This window comes from Phoenix dactylifera, chromosome 2 (genome assembly GCF_009389715.1).
Source record: "Phoenix dactylifera cultivar Barhee BC4 chromosome 2, palm_55x_up_171113_PBpolish2nd_filt_p, whole genome shotgun sequence".
NCBI classification, from domain to species: domain Eukaryota; kingdom Viridiplantae; phylum Streptophyta; class Magnoliopsida; order Arecales; family Arecaceae; genus Phoenix; species Phoenix dactylifera.
In genome coordinates this window covers 443,250-457,790 of record NC_052393.1, presented here as the reverse complement: position 1 = coordinate 457,790, position 14,541 = coordinate 443,250, and the positions used below count along the sequence as shown (strand labels likewise).

At 37.2% G+C, this 14,541-nt stretch overlaps 1 protein-coding gene across 1 annotated transcript; it reads right to left on the bottom strand.

The window, feature by feature from the left end:
- Positions 1-3,133: 3,133 nt before the first annotated feature.
- Positions 3,134-13,342, bottom strand: LOC103708417 (ubiquitin-like protein 5). Its single transcript, XM_008793331.4, has 2 exons — positions 12,977-13,342; positions 3,134-3,356 (listed from the first exon to the last, which is right to left on the bottom strand). The coding sequence occupies exon 1, from the start codon at positions 13,202-13,204 to the stop codon at positions 12,983-12,985; it is 222 nt and encodes a 73-aa protein (XP_008791553.1). The 5' UTR covers positions 13,205-13,342; the 3' UTR covers positions 3,134-3,356; positions 12,977-12,982.
- Positions 13,343-14,541: the final 1,199 nt, after the last annotated feature.

Sequence of the window (14,541 nt, the reverse complement as noted above, 5' to 3'; positions counted from 1 at the left end):
TATATAAAAACTGCAGCATAGATTCGTAGTCCGCTCAAATGAAGCCCTTCAAATAATGAGCGGCAAATAAGGCTACTCAGTCAGTACCCACCTTTTCTTTCGCCGAAGCTCCAATGGCGTGGACTCGTTATTAATCTCTCCTTTTCCATTTTAGTCATAATTAATCTCTTTCCTCCGGCTCCTTACAAAATATTTACGCCCGTGATCAAATATTACAAGTGCTAAAAAGGTCTGCATGCACGAGTGAAGCGTGTCAGCCATACTTGATGAAACTTCTTATCACGTTAGATGTGGTTCGATTTGTGATGGCTATCAAAGCTAGAGCTTCCTTGTCTCTCTTTTTATAAGAAAGAGAAATGGAAAAAAGAAAAAAGACGTTCCTGTACAAAGATATCTTCCTATCTAATCTCTAATGGCGTATTCAACACCAGCTTTTCTTGGGGAAGAGGGATCAAATGAGCCATCCATACTGATCTCATCATCTATTTGGGGAAGTTGCATGATGACCAACACCAAATCTCTTCATGATCAGGATAACTCCAATATTATTTGGCTGACGCATCCATCTGCCATCTGTTGTGAAAACAAGGACCAGCCGACAAAGATAATTATGTTATTGCGACAAAAAATAAGAAAAACAGAGAGAACTCTGATTTTGGATGAGATCCAACTTTCACGAGACATGGGCCTTGGGTTCAGTTTGCTCGAGTTGCGGATGAGCATATCGTAAGGGATGACCGCATCTGGCTTTGGAATAAGGAATTGTCGAAATGGGAACGGCTATTCCTTCTTTCATTTAGTCGATGAGCCTTCATGGTATTCTTTCGTTCGTATAAAGAGCAATCTAGAATAAAAAAAAAAATTCTGCATTTCCCTTGATAAATGTAGTTGTTTTATGAGTAACAAAGCTTGAGCAAAGTAACCATCCTCCTCTTTACATGCATGTTTGCTGCGAATAAAATTATTTTATTTTCTGGCTCTTGTTTTGCCATATTTTTTTTAGCGCACATCTCAAGAAGAAAACTCTAAAGTTAAATAAGAATAAAACTTCTGTTACTAGTCAATCTTGTAAATTTAAAAAAAAATAAATACGAGATGATTAATTGCTTGGTATGTATTGTTTGACCATATAGTATGTACTGATAAAAAGCGTATTCTGAAAACTGTGTATCAATTTATCTGAAAGTATGTATTGCATCATTGCTAGGTGTGTATTAGATAAGCTTATAGTATGTATCAGAAAGTCAATGAATGTTTATAACCGGCCATGTAGTGTGTATTAGTAAATATGATATTTTAGAAATTGTATATTAATTTACTTGAAAGTGTGTATTAAATTATTACATATCTAATTTGTTAAGTGTGCATTATCTGACCGTATATTGTATACTAGTGAACACCATATTTTAGAAATTATATATCGATTTATCTAGATATGTGTATTGACTTGCTAAATAACTAATTTGTTTGGTATGTATTATATTCCCATATAATACGCTCTGCAATTTTTTATATTTTTTAATTATAAAACTAATGACTTTGTTGGTAGAAAAAATTTATAATTTATAAATTTTTTTTAAGATGCACACAAAAAAAAATATGACAAAATCGAAAGTGTGATTTTTTTTTTGTTCATGCCCATCCTCATATAACTTTTGTTCGGTTGGTGCACCAAGCGAAAGTCCAAAGCGCAAGCGACAAGTGCTCGAAGAAGCGAATAAAACGGCAGTTGTAGTGACCCCCTCCAAGCGAAAAAAGAGCTTTGGAGGTGACCGGCCACGCGTCGTACTCGTGCAGTTCTATAGCTCTCGATTGCCCTCTTTTTCCCGACGTGATTCACTGGCATTCTGCTAGCTAATATTTTTGGTGTTCTAAAAATTTAGAGGGGATAATTTTTCTATCCCGTATCCTGTTCTTGAAAGCTGAATTGATCGAACCCTTTAAGTAGTAAGAGATGATATCATCCAAGCAAAAGCTCAACTTCAATACAATCTTTTGTAAAAATAGAAACGCCGCTTCCTTATTTTAACCAAAAAGGCTCATAGATTCAGTGTAAACCACCTCCGTTATTTTCCTTTCATATACACTTCGTATGGCTGACTGAGAGTGAAACAACCTTTACCTAAAAATATTGTTTTGCTATGAGCTTTCCGTATTATCCTACAATTTCTGCTCAAAGATTTCCTCCACCAGCTTCCCCTCCTCATGGCACAAGGATATTATTGATCCTAGAAACAGGATAGATGCAATTCATGAAAAATTAGCGGTATAGAGCAGGGATCGCCTTATATCGCACCAAGTGCTAGTGCTCATCATTTTCCCTTCAGGTTTTCAGAGCGTGGCTAGGTGCATCTTGTATAATATCCAATAATGCAATGGGCAAAGATTACACTAAAAAGCTGCATGCTGAAGGTAATAACGGTGACGAGGGATTGGAAAATCTTGGCACAAGTACAGGAAGTGATGGAAAGTATGATCCACTGGACTGCAGTTTCAAACAAATTGCATGCACAAACCATGCTGATTCTACTCCAGTCTACAAACTAAAATGAATTAGATCAAATTAGGTCTAGAGCCTGATTGTCTCGATTGCATGAGGTTAAGTACCATTGAATCAGACGAAGTGAAGATAGGCAAGGTCCATCTAAATGCTCCAAAGTTTAATCCACGGAGGTGCTCCTGCAGTAGTGTAGCCTGGAAACGAGCCATCCTCCAACCAAGAAGATAGCTTTTAGAAGAAACGTAGCCCGGAAATCACGCAAAGAAGCCACCTCAAAGCATGAGCACAAGCTGATGTAACCAGCGACTCATATCCTCTTTCAACCCAATAATGATTATGGCAGGGAAGTTTACCGGTCACCAGTTTTCGTCCGACTTCTCAACTCGAAGCTGTTGATCTCATCATCAGCCACGTCAAGGGGCAGCAGCACACCAACCTGGCGACAAGGAATTTATAGTTTCTGATTCTATTGTGAATGGGACAGTAAAGCTGTAAAATTACTACTGTTTGTACTGTAAAATAGCAGCTTTACGTCGACAGCATCATTTTCTTATATATATATATATATATATATATATAAAGAAACCTATTCCATGTTTTTCCACAAGCAAACTAGCAAAATGTCTCAAAAACTGTCCAGAAACACTACCATCCACTTCCATGTCCACAAACAAACTAGATATTGATCATATGTTTAACAGCAGTATATTTCCAGATTGAATTTACACACTGAAGTTCCCATCAGTCACTGTTACTAATATCATAGCTCTGTCATTTATTAAACTACACACATTTATTCATATCTAATTGTTGTACCGCAGGCCACACCTGCATGCATTTTGATCAACCAGCCAACCTGCCAAATGAAACCACATCAATAACCTTAGACAATTTACTTTTAAAGTAGTAAGAAATTTAAAAACCAGAAATTAGAAGCTTCCCAACAGCAAGCCCTATATCATGCCGCTGGCCTTGCCCCAAGGCTGACCGACCATATTCTATGATAACAGATTCAAGCTAATGCAGAAAGAAGAGCACAAATGATGACAAAGAGCATCCACTATTGCAGTCGTGATCACAGAACACTATGGATTCCTGACATAAGAATCTTATGGCAAGCAGGAGATCAAGAATTAATAAGACCAACCATACGCAACAATTTTACATGTGTAGTGCAATACCACACCATCAACCGGCAGCAGACATAGTAATGCCTTGTTTATATATTGACAGCTGATAATTCAATCAAAACAAGCAGCAACGTGAACATTCAAAGCTTTGGCATCTTGTAAGTAGCAGGGAGATATCCTAACAGGGCCAAGATCGCTAGTCTCGATTATTGGCAATCATCACAACAATCTCCTAACTGCCCCTTGGTCGGTGAATTAATTCCCTTTCTACAGAATTTTTTTTCTTGGTATTTCACTGATGCAAGCCACGCAACTTTCCCTAGCCCAAGGAGATTTTTTAGATGTTCAATCCACGGCTCACACTTCTTTAGACCATTCAAATCAACATCAATGCCAGCTGCTCCACTTGGTTATTTTCAAACTCATCAGAACACCATCTCAAAAATACATATCTAAATTATGCTGAACCATCAAATCATACTGTGCTGAGCAAATCATCTAAACCTCGAAATCCTGAGAAATATTTAATCATCACACCCCAAGAGGGAGTTTGTGAATGGAGGCACTCTGCCATTCAGTCCTCTTTCTGTGACCTACTCAGACATGGTTTTTATTTGAGTAGCTGTTGATGAAAGCACTCAATCTGACATCCTGAATCCTCCATGAGGATGGTACAGAACCACTAGATCAAGCCTGACTGGTTCCCATTAATTAATGCCCAACTGATTTTGTTCTCTCTTTGGGTAGCACAAATGGGGCAAGCCCCAAAAGGAATTAAGAACAGGAAAACAAGACACAAAGGGCATCCAACTCGAACCAGCAAAGAAACTCCAGGGGGGGAGTTCTGAACCCAGAATGAGGTATCCGTCAGTACCTGCAAGAGCTGCCACAAACTGGTTTTGTCTTTAGCAGATAAGAATGCGTTCACTGAGATAATACTTCAGGACAGAGGCCACTCCTTAAAACTTTTCTACTTTCCCTGCTCTCAACAAGTGTAATCCAACACTTAATTAGGAACTCAAAGCTCAAACACAGGCTATTTCATGGCCAATCTCTGCTACCCAAAAATTCCAAGGAAATCATAACATGCTTGCAACTGGATTTCAATGATAGAAAATTCAATGTTCATCAACCCTTAAGCTCTAGAAGGTGGTAAGAGAAGCAATTGGAACTATTTGGAAGGCTAAGACTGCTCTCAGGATCATCAAAATTTTTATTGCATAATTGTTGCGAAGAATCAAGGTGCAGAACAAGGATAAATCTTTCAAAGAGAAACATTCAAGTCCATCCAAAATGCATCCATGGATTGCAAGAGGTGATGGCTGCTTGCTTATCTCTTAAGTGCAGGTTTGTTAGGAGGATCTGGAAGGAACTGTAGCTTCAAAATCTCCAGACAGCGTTCAAATTTTGATGTCCTTTCATCTTCCTGGAAAGAGGACATGATCAAAACTTACGCCCAGCTAGTTCGGGACATGACAACTCTGGAGACACTTGGGACAGTATGGCTGGAACTATAGGCATGTCAAAAATAAGGTGAGAATGCAAGATGAACTTGGGGGGGGGGGGGGTGGCATTTCATTCCACAATTCCTCATGAAGACCAGAAGTGATTAAGTGAACACCTAGATGTTATGAGAGGGGCTGCTCCAAGCAGTTTTTGTTCTCAGCTTCCATCCTTGGACACAGCTTTCTCACCCTGTTAACCACTCCTGGCCAGTCCAAGCAGTACCAACTAAGGACCCCATAACCCCAGCACTGTTTACTAGGTGACCAGCAGCAAACCACTTGTGCTGAACATGTACTGGCCCATATGGTTCGGTGCACCCTTTTTTTAGTTTCTTCTTTTCCCCCTCATTTGATCAGACAGGTGCCAGCCAACGCCCTGTTTTTATGGCATGTACCACGCTACATGTTGTACTGGTCAATGGATGGATATTGGAACCAACTCTGGTATTTAAATCCTTTGTGGGCGTGTGTTTCTGTGTCTATATAAGTCTCCTTTGCAAGAACAATATTGTATTGACACACACACGTTATTGTATATAACTCTCCTTTGCAAGAACATTTAGAAATTAGAATTGGTAATTTTTTTTATTTTCAGATGAGATAACAACATTTGTAACATATAATGTTCACAATGGTTTCCTGGCAATCATTTACCATACATGATGATGCATATCAGATCTTCCAGCAAACAATTTTGACACATTAGTTGGTAATTCATCTTTCAGTTTTAGACTATTGACAATTGCAAGGAAAGTGAAGCAGCACAAAAATAGTGTCCTGGGACTCCCTTTTTGGTAGAGCTTGCTATTAAAAAAAATTGCAAGATTTTGATAATGTTATAAACCTACATTCTCCTTAGCAAACTGAATAGCATTTTCTCATTTTAATGCTAGCAAATACTTGCAAAAAGTATTTCATGTTCTGGAGATGTCATCAATTTGTTTAACAAACATGATCACAAAGAAGTTCCTTCTTAATATATTAATTGAGCACTCATTTCTCTAATAAGCCAACTTAGGATGATGGAACTCTTAACATTAGAGGACAACAGGCCTATAAATAAATAACTAAAGTGTCATTGTTAAGCTGTGGGCAGACTAAAAGTCAAAACTAAGATCCATTATTTCAGCAAATAATTTGCTTTCATGAAAAGACAGTTCCTTAAAGAGAACAATTTCTTGAGAACCTGTAAATACATCAGAACGTACTAGATGAAGTATGCTGTATAAGTTGGACACTGTAACCTGAAAAAAAGCTTGATGTGTGCTATGGATGAGAATACCTGGTTTCAGGCATAAGGTTGATCCTGGATTAGGTTCCTACAAAGTCAATTGTGTGACTCTAACATATTTCTTTTAATTTTTGAGGTTGCATAATGCAACAAAGTAAAAGGATTTCAAATCTCTTCATAGAACAGCTAGTGAAGTGATTAGATAATTGCATATGAAGGGTGCAAACTCCAATATTATTAGTACATGCAATGTTTGCTAGAGTATGTCAACCACCTGAATTCGCAGAATTATGACATTTAAATTATCAAGGACATTCATGTTGGAAAAGTGGAAAGCATTAGTAGTAGTTACAACATGTGCTTTTTCAAACACAGGGTGCTTATATTGAGGGTCAAGATTAAGCTCAAATCTTTATGCTAGTCATATATATACACTTATTCCTGATGACCAAGAGGATGCATCATAGTATTTACTATCTGGGGATGATATAGGAACAAGAGGATAAAAGAGAAAGCAAGTGAACTTCAAACATTGGAGAAAAGAGAGGAAGGAAAATGAGAGAAGAGAAAAAGAAAGAGAGAGAAGAGAAAGAAAGAGAAGAGAACTTTGGACCTAGAAGAAGAGATGAGAAAGGAAGAGAAAAGAACTCTACACATGAGAGGGGGAAAAAAGAAGGGAGCTTCTCTTCTCCAGATCTCTCCGCATTCAGAGAGATTAAAAGGTCTGGAAAGAAACAACTTCTCTCGATTTCTCTTCTCTACTCTCCTGACTTGCATATTCCAACAAGGGATTCCAATTTTCTATGCCCTTCTTTCTCTCCTTAATCCTAATTAACCAAGCGAAACTGACTAGCTCTTCTCTTCTCCCTAACAAAATGGGAATTCTTACTTTCTCCCTTCTCTTAGGATTCTCTCAACCCAAATATGGCTCAGAGAGATAAAAGGCAGGTTAGGAGGGCAACCTCTTCTCTCCATTACTCCTCTCCTCATTTAACCATCCAAACAAGAGACACTAACTTCCACCTCCCCTAACCAAATGAAGGATTTTAGGTTAGACTCAGCCAAGCATAAAAAAGTATATACGGCTGCAAATGACAATAGAAAGAGTTTTGATTGATTTGTGATCAAGGAACTAGTATATGAGAGAGAGAGAGAGAGAGAAATGAGGGAATACATAAAATTACAGCTGGATTGTTGAAGTGGAGAGAAGCTTTTGGGTTGTTATATAGTCAATGCATATGCTGGCAACTTTCAAAAAAAAAATATAGAAGTCAATTCAGGTTACGATGATATATAGCAAAGGGTGTAACAAAAATAAGAATTTCAAGATAAACAAGTGATCAAACTAAAAAAGATAAAATGAGGATTTTTTTGACAAATGAGGAATATTATAGAAGCTGAAAGAATTACCCCAATTGAAGACAAAGTAATAGAGAACCATCAAAATGGTATGGACATGTGAAAAATGAAGTTCTAGCTTTGGTAAAGAGAGGTATTTAAATCTCTATAGGAATAGTCTGGAAGAGGAGAAGATAAAAGGTGACATGGATGGAAGTTAAGAGAGAGGATTATATAGAACCTACGATAACATTACGAGTAGCTATCATGGGAATGAGGTTTGATGGTTATGGTTATGGTAATTTGGGTAAATATGGATTTATTTTTTGATAGATCAATTGATATGCTTCCTTTAAGGATTAATTATGTCAATTTTGGCAAATCATGTTATAGATGATCTACATGTTTCATATGGAATCCATCTTTTTTCGTAGTAGTTCATTAAGAAGCATGCATCACTTAACTTAATTTGTAAATTTTTATATAGGCCGCAGTTATGATGCTCCAATCAAAGCAATTGTGCAAGTTGCTCCTACTGGTTAATAACCAATCTATACCTAGTTTATTGCACTAGACAACCATATATGCATAGGGATATTTGTGTCATCTGCCCGTGTCAAGAATGCACTAAAAGTGAAACAATCATTGCAGCAATAAAAATTGAAAAATGTGCACTGATGGCATAGAGCAAATGACAAGAATACTCCATGCATAAGACAAGGGTAGATTTGCCATTTGCCAGTAGGAGCAACTAGGGGAGTGCAAAGAACCGGCCAAACCATGAACCTAACCTGAACCCGTCTCTTCAGTTCGGTTTATGTCCTCTCTTTTTTAAATTCGATTTGGTGTCTATTTAAGAGTCTTGAATCGAAAAAATTTGGTTCGGTTTCGTTTTGAATTTTCAGAAAACCAATTTAAGCCGATCCAATCCGATCCGACCCGACCCGACCCGACCCATCCCATATGTATATAAAGGTGTGTACATTCAAATCGACCCAACCCGACCCGAACCGGCCCATATATATATATATAATTATATACATTCACATCTATGCCTAGTTATTGCACTAGACAACCATACATGCACAAGGATATTTGTGTCATCTGCCCCATGTCAAGAATGCACGAAAAGTGAATCGATCATTGCAGCAATAAAAATTGAAAAATGTGCACCAATGGCATAGAGCAAATGACAAGAATAATCCATGCATGCAAAGTTATATAGAGCATAAGACAAGGGTAGATTTACCATTTGCCAGTAGGAGCAACTAGGGGTGTGCAAAAAGCCGGCCAAACCACGAACCCGACCCAAACCGGTCTCTTCGGTTCGATTTGTATCATTTTTTTAAAAAAAAAAATAACTGATTGGTGTCGATTTGAGAAAGTCATGCATCGAAAAAATTTGGTTCGGTTTTGATTTGAGTTTTCAAAAAATTTATTCAAACCGACCCGACCAGCCTGACCTAACCCAACTCATATGTATATATATATATATATAGGTATGTACATTCAAACCGACTCGACCTAACCCGACCCAAACCAACCCATATGTATATATATATTATATATATTATATATATATATATATATAAATATATATATATACATTCAAACCAAACCAACCCGACCCAACCCATATGTATATGTAAGTATATATATTTACACCAACGTCGGCGGAACCGCCCGGTTCGGGCCCATTTCGAAATTTTTTAGCCACGGTCGGACCTCTGTTTCGCCAGCATCCGTCACCCTCCCCCCCCCCTCTCTCTCTCTCTCTCTCTTGGGATCTCCCACGGTATCGTGCCCTCGTCAGCATAGGCTCAGCATGGCCCGTACCGACTCGAGCTGCCGGAGAATCGGTACGGTGTCCGGTACCAGTTCCTCTGACCTTGATTTAAACCGACCTAACCCGACCCATATGTGTGTATATCAATTTTTAATTTTTTTTATATATTTAAACTTAGTCCAGTCTCTTTAATCCAACCTATCGAACATCAGTATTATATAAACTAAAATATTTATGAGTGGACTTAGCCCAGTCCATGTAACCCAACCCATTAAACATCAACCTAATAAACCGAACTAAATTTTTCAGATCGATTTGAACCCCTTTTTTTAATAGGTCGGTTCAGTTTTGTTTCGATTTTAGAAAATCGATTTCAATCAGTTCGGATCCAAAAATAACTCTAAACCGACCCACCCCGAATCGTGCACACCTCTAGGAGCAACTTGAAAAGTTGCTAAGGCGGGAGCATTATAACCGCCGCCTTTTTATATAATCAATACATGCACATACATCCAAACCAATCGAGCATAATATACTTTATTCAAGTTCAAAGGAAATGATGCCCTTCCCGGTGTTTGCTAAAAATTAATCACAAAGCAATATAGGCATAAAAATTACAATGTTAGGTAGTCCTTAAAATTAAGAGAGCATTTCCTTTCGAGCTTTTGTAGACCTACATAAGTTGTCAAAACATTTGATACGATTGATAGGTAAATTCCATTGGAGCAACAAAACTAACCCACTTGATTAATTAAGACCAGGTATGAAATCTACTAAGGAGAAGATTTCGGGCTTTCAAACAATAATTAGAAAAACAAAAGTCTTTGGAGAAAGTGCACAAGCTACAAATAAAAAAGGACCGTAAATTATGTAACAAAATCTAGGATACAAATTTGCATATGAAATGCGAGCAGTATCAGTCTTCAACATATATGGCTAGAAGAAATGTTGGATACTAATCTTAAGGATCATATGTACATATATGCATACTTTATATATATATATATATATATATATATATATATATATATATATATATAACATTTATGATGTGTATGTATACATATAATTGTATATATATGTATGTATATACATATGTATGAAAATTTAGAACTAGGAAAGGTAGACGCCAGCCTAAAATTGGGGTGAAGATGGTGTCAAACCATGTCATCTACACCAATGCAAGACTTTACCAACTCTTCCAGATGGCACCCTCTAAGGATCATATATCTTTAAAAAAGGTTTTGAACAGAATGAAGTATAAACTATGTTATTTTGATAACATATCATGCTTTATGGATATCCTTTTACATGCATGCGAAACATAGAACTACTTATTACCACCAAAGCTTAGTTCGGATGGTACCGCCTCTTGGCCCCTAAGCAAGACGTTGGGGGTTCCATTTTGTGTGGCCTCAACCTGCCCTTTCGATCCCTGATAAATTTAAGTCGAACCCAAACAATTGGAAAAAGGTTAGATGATGATGATTATGACTTACTATCATATACCAACCATATTTCGTCCTATGCTCTCAAGATTTGCCGTATTGATTCTACAGGATATCGTATTATACACAATTATTTGGGCCAAAGATCAACGGTTAACTATGGCATGCCACTGTTTGGAAATGTATTTGCTGATAACTTTCATTTACAATACATTTACACAGACTAAAAGGACACCTAGTTGCATGTCATTCAATGGGTGATCCTCCGGAATCTCCTCAAGTACATTCTAGCAAATATGGGCTTGAGTTGCTGGTCATACATAAGTTAGAGATGGGATTGTTAGCCACTACCCTACACTAAAATGGTGCCTAAAATAGATGGTTTTCTAGATTACCATTAGGAATATCAGAAATGATTGAGGTTATATACAGAAAGCACCGGTAGCATGAAGATGGAATTGAAACAGTTCAATTTTCATAGTCAAATCTTTTTATTCCTTTTGATGGAAAGGCGATAGCTATAACCACATGCAATTGGAGAAGGGATTGCCAAAGTCAATGGTAGGAAAATTGTTAAAACATAAAATTACTACTAAGTAATGCAAGACAACAAATTAAGCATATAAAAATGGCAATAAATTCCAAATTAACCATTGCAAGGCTCATATGTGAACAAGACCAGCTATAAGGTGGTAAAGGTCATTCAAATCCAAAAGCTCCTATCACAAAAAAATAAAATCTTCTTCTTTGTTTCTAGTTAAGGAGATCAAAACAAACGGCTATTTGGCCAAAAATTACCCACAAGAACTTAGAAGCAGGCAGCAGCAAAGCAACAAAAATAAGGCTAATCTAGCATCCGCAAGCTACCAAACCGACCACAATTCCAATCGCAGTATAATCACTCGATGACAAAACTATTGAGTTCAAGCGGCAGACCAGCATACAACTTGCAAAATCATCCCAAACCTCTCAATTAATCCTTTAGACCGTATGAAGTCAATAACGTTTCAAGATTCGACAATCTTGTAGTTTATTGAAGCCTAAGAAAACAACCAGGTGAATTAATCTTTTAATGTTCATGGCTTCTCCACTTAACAGAATACGACATGCCAAAACCAAATCAATATCAGTTAAGTGCATTAAATTAGCATGAAAACATTTTAGTTTCACCATTCAAATAATGTAATGAAACTACAAGGGACAAGATCCCAAAATATACAAATAAATTGTTAGAAAAATAATGATACTAATAATTAGAAATTTGTAAGTAAAAAATCCATTTTTCTTCCATTAGTTGTTGAAATCTCTAACATGATCGATAATGTAAACCCTTACACTTTCTTCAATGATAATTTACCCCCCTCAAACTATCACTAATTAGGCAAATCAAACTATATAGCACTCTTCCAATTACTATGCTCCTTGCATCTCTCTTAGCATGGACATCTATGTATTACTCTCTTCATCTTTGCTAGATACACCTTGGAGCACCCTGATTTTGTTTTAGAACAAAATCACGATTGGGATTACTTGAAACAACAATTCATCATACTTCAGGATTTTGCTTGTTTAATTTCAAAGATCCCAAATTCCTACTCTTTTTTCCTCACACCATATTCAAGCCGCTTCACAAACCCAGTCAAGTTGTCATCATCCAGATAAGCGCACCCGTCCAGAAGATAAAAACCAGAACCAAGTAATATCTAAAACAACCTCAAAACAACCAGATGAAAAAAAAAAAAACCCTAAAAGAAGTGCTAAATAATTCACGAACCCAATTTTCTGGTCACCTGTCGAAGCCAGTCTATCCATCAACCAAGCATGCGATTGCACGAGATAAGAGCAGATTCTTGAGGAAAAAAAAAGCCGAAAACAATCTAGAAGGATTGCCAATTTAATTCAATAAACCAGCCTTCCGATACTCAAGCCCCAGTTCTCAAAAATCCAGTCATCCACCCACAATAGATCATCAGAAATTCAGAGAAAAAATAGATAACCACGGAGATGAGAGATGAGATGAGGAATCGTGCAAGATGACCTTAGATTAGTTGTAGTAGAGCTCGAGGCCCATGCCGTCGTGGATCTCGTAATCGCGGAGGGTGATGTGGTCCTTGTACATGGTGTACCACTTCTGGATGCGGATCTTGTCGGCCCTCGTCCCCGTCTGCGCCGCCACCAGCTTCTTGAGATCGCCGATCGTGTCATCCTCGTTGCACTTCACCCGCACCTTCTTCCCCAGCCGATCGTTCAGCACCACCTCGATCATCTTCGCTGACCTTCGCCCTTCGCTTCCCCGTTCTTCTTCTCCTCTCTTTCTATCGGCCCCTTCCAAACCCTAGCCCTAGCCCCTATCGCTCTCGGTGTGGACCGTGGTCCCAGGGCAATTAGAACCAGGGATCGTTCGAGGCTGGCGTCGCATGCCAACGGCCTTTTCTGATTTACAATATTATCTTGTGAGATTATTACTAATCTTTTTTCTTTTCTTCTTTTAATATAGTAATATAATAAATTATATTTATGGGATATGGTTGAAAGTAAGATATTATATTATGCCAATGATGAAGTATTTGGACAGAAACAGGAGTTCGCATGATGGATAATGCACAGATACGATTTTTTTCTTCCTTTCTTATTTACTTTTTAAAATATAATATAATAATATAATAAATAGAATGTTTGAATAATTATATTTTCTTTCAAATTAAGTAGTAAATTTTAATGATGGCCGGATATTTTAATATTTATTATATAAGCAATAGATTTTAATGATGATCTAGTATATTAAAATTTGTTGGATACCCAGCACCGATCATCACCCCGTTAATACTTTTATAGGAGGTATATGTGATATCGTTTAGCAAAACATTACTTTTGAGTTGAGAATACCCTGTATTTCAGCTCACGAGGGTTTTTTTGCAAGTATCCAGATTTTTAAACAAGTCTTGTCAAGAGAATCACTGAATTGGCATAAATAACCTATGAGTAATAGTAAGGTGCTACTTTTATTGCTCATTAAATTTGTGCTCGAGTCAATATAACTAATTTACTAAGGAGATTGGAATTAAAATAAGTAAGAACTTCTATATGATTTTAATATCAAACACATGTTTAAAACCAACATACAACTCATCCTTCAATCTTGTTGCCAACAGCACTCCAACTCATATTCTCTCTCTCTCTCTCTCTCTCTCTCTCTCTCTCTCTCCAAAATCCAGTTTGCCAGTGCTGTCAAACTTCTATAGCTCAAAACGTGCACAGTGACATATTATTTCTGATATAATGAGCTCTGATACACATGCCTCTCTTTTTAGATATCAGAGAACCATGGTCTCCTAAAATGGGTGGGACAGTATTTTATCGATTTTTTTATTAAAAAAATTATTGCAATACTCTTTCATGGATGCATGTCAAGTAATAATTTTGAGTACGTCACACCGACCAAGGACATTGGCATATATGGTTAGCTATCCACGATATATCCCATCATGTGACCATACTAGGTTGCATAGGAAGCAGCACAATTTGCTAAGTTATTGAACATTTTCATAAATATATCATATGGTGACAAGCATATAGGTTTGCATTCGCGATTAAATTAGCCAT

Coding starts and splice junctions, on each gene's coding strand:
- LOC103708417 (XM_008793331.4), bottom strand. CDS start 13,204: ATGATCGAGGTGGTGCTGAACGATCGGCTGGGGAAGAAGGTGCGGGTG.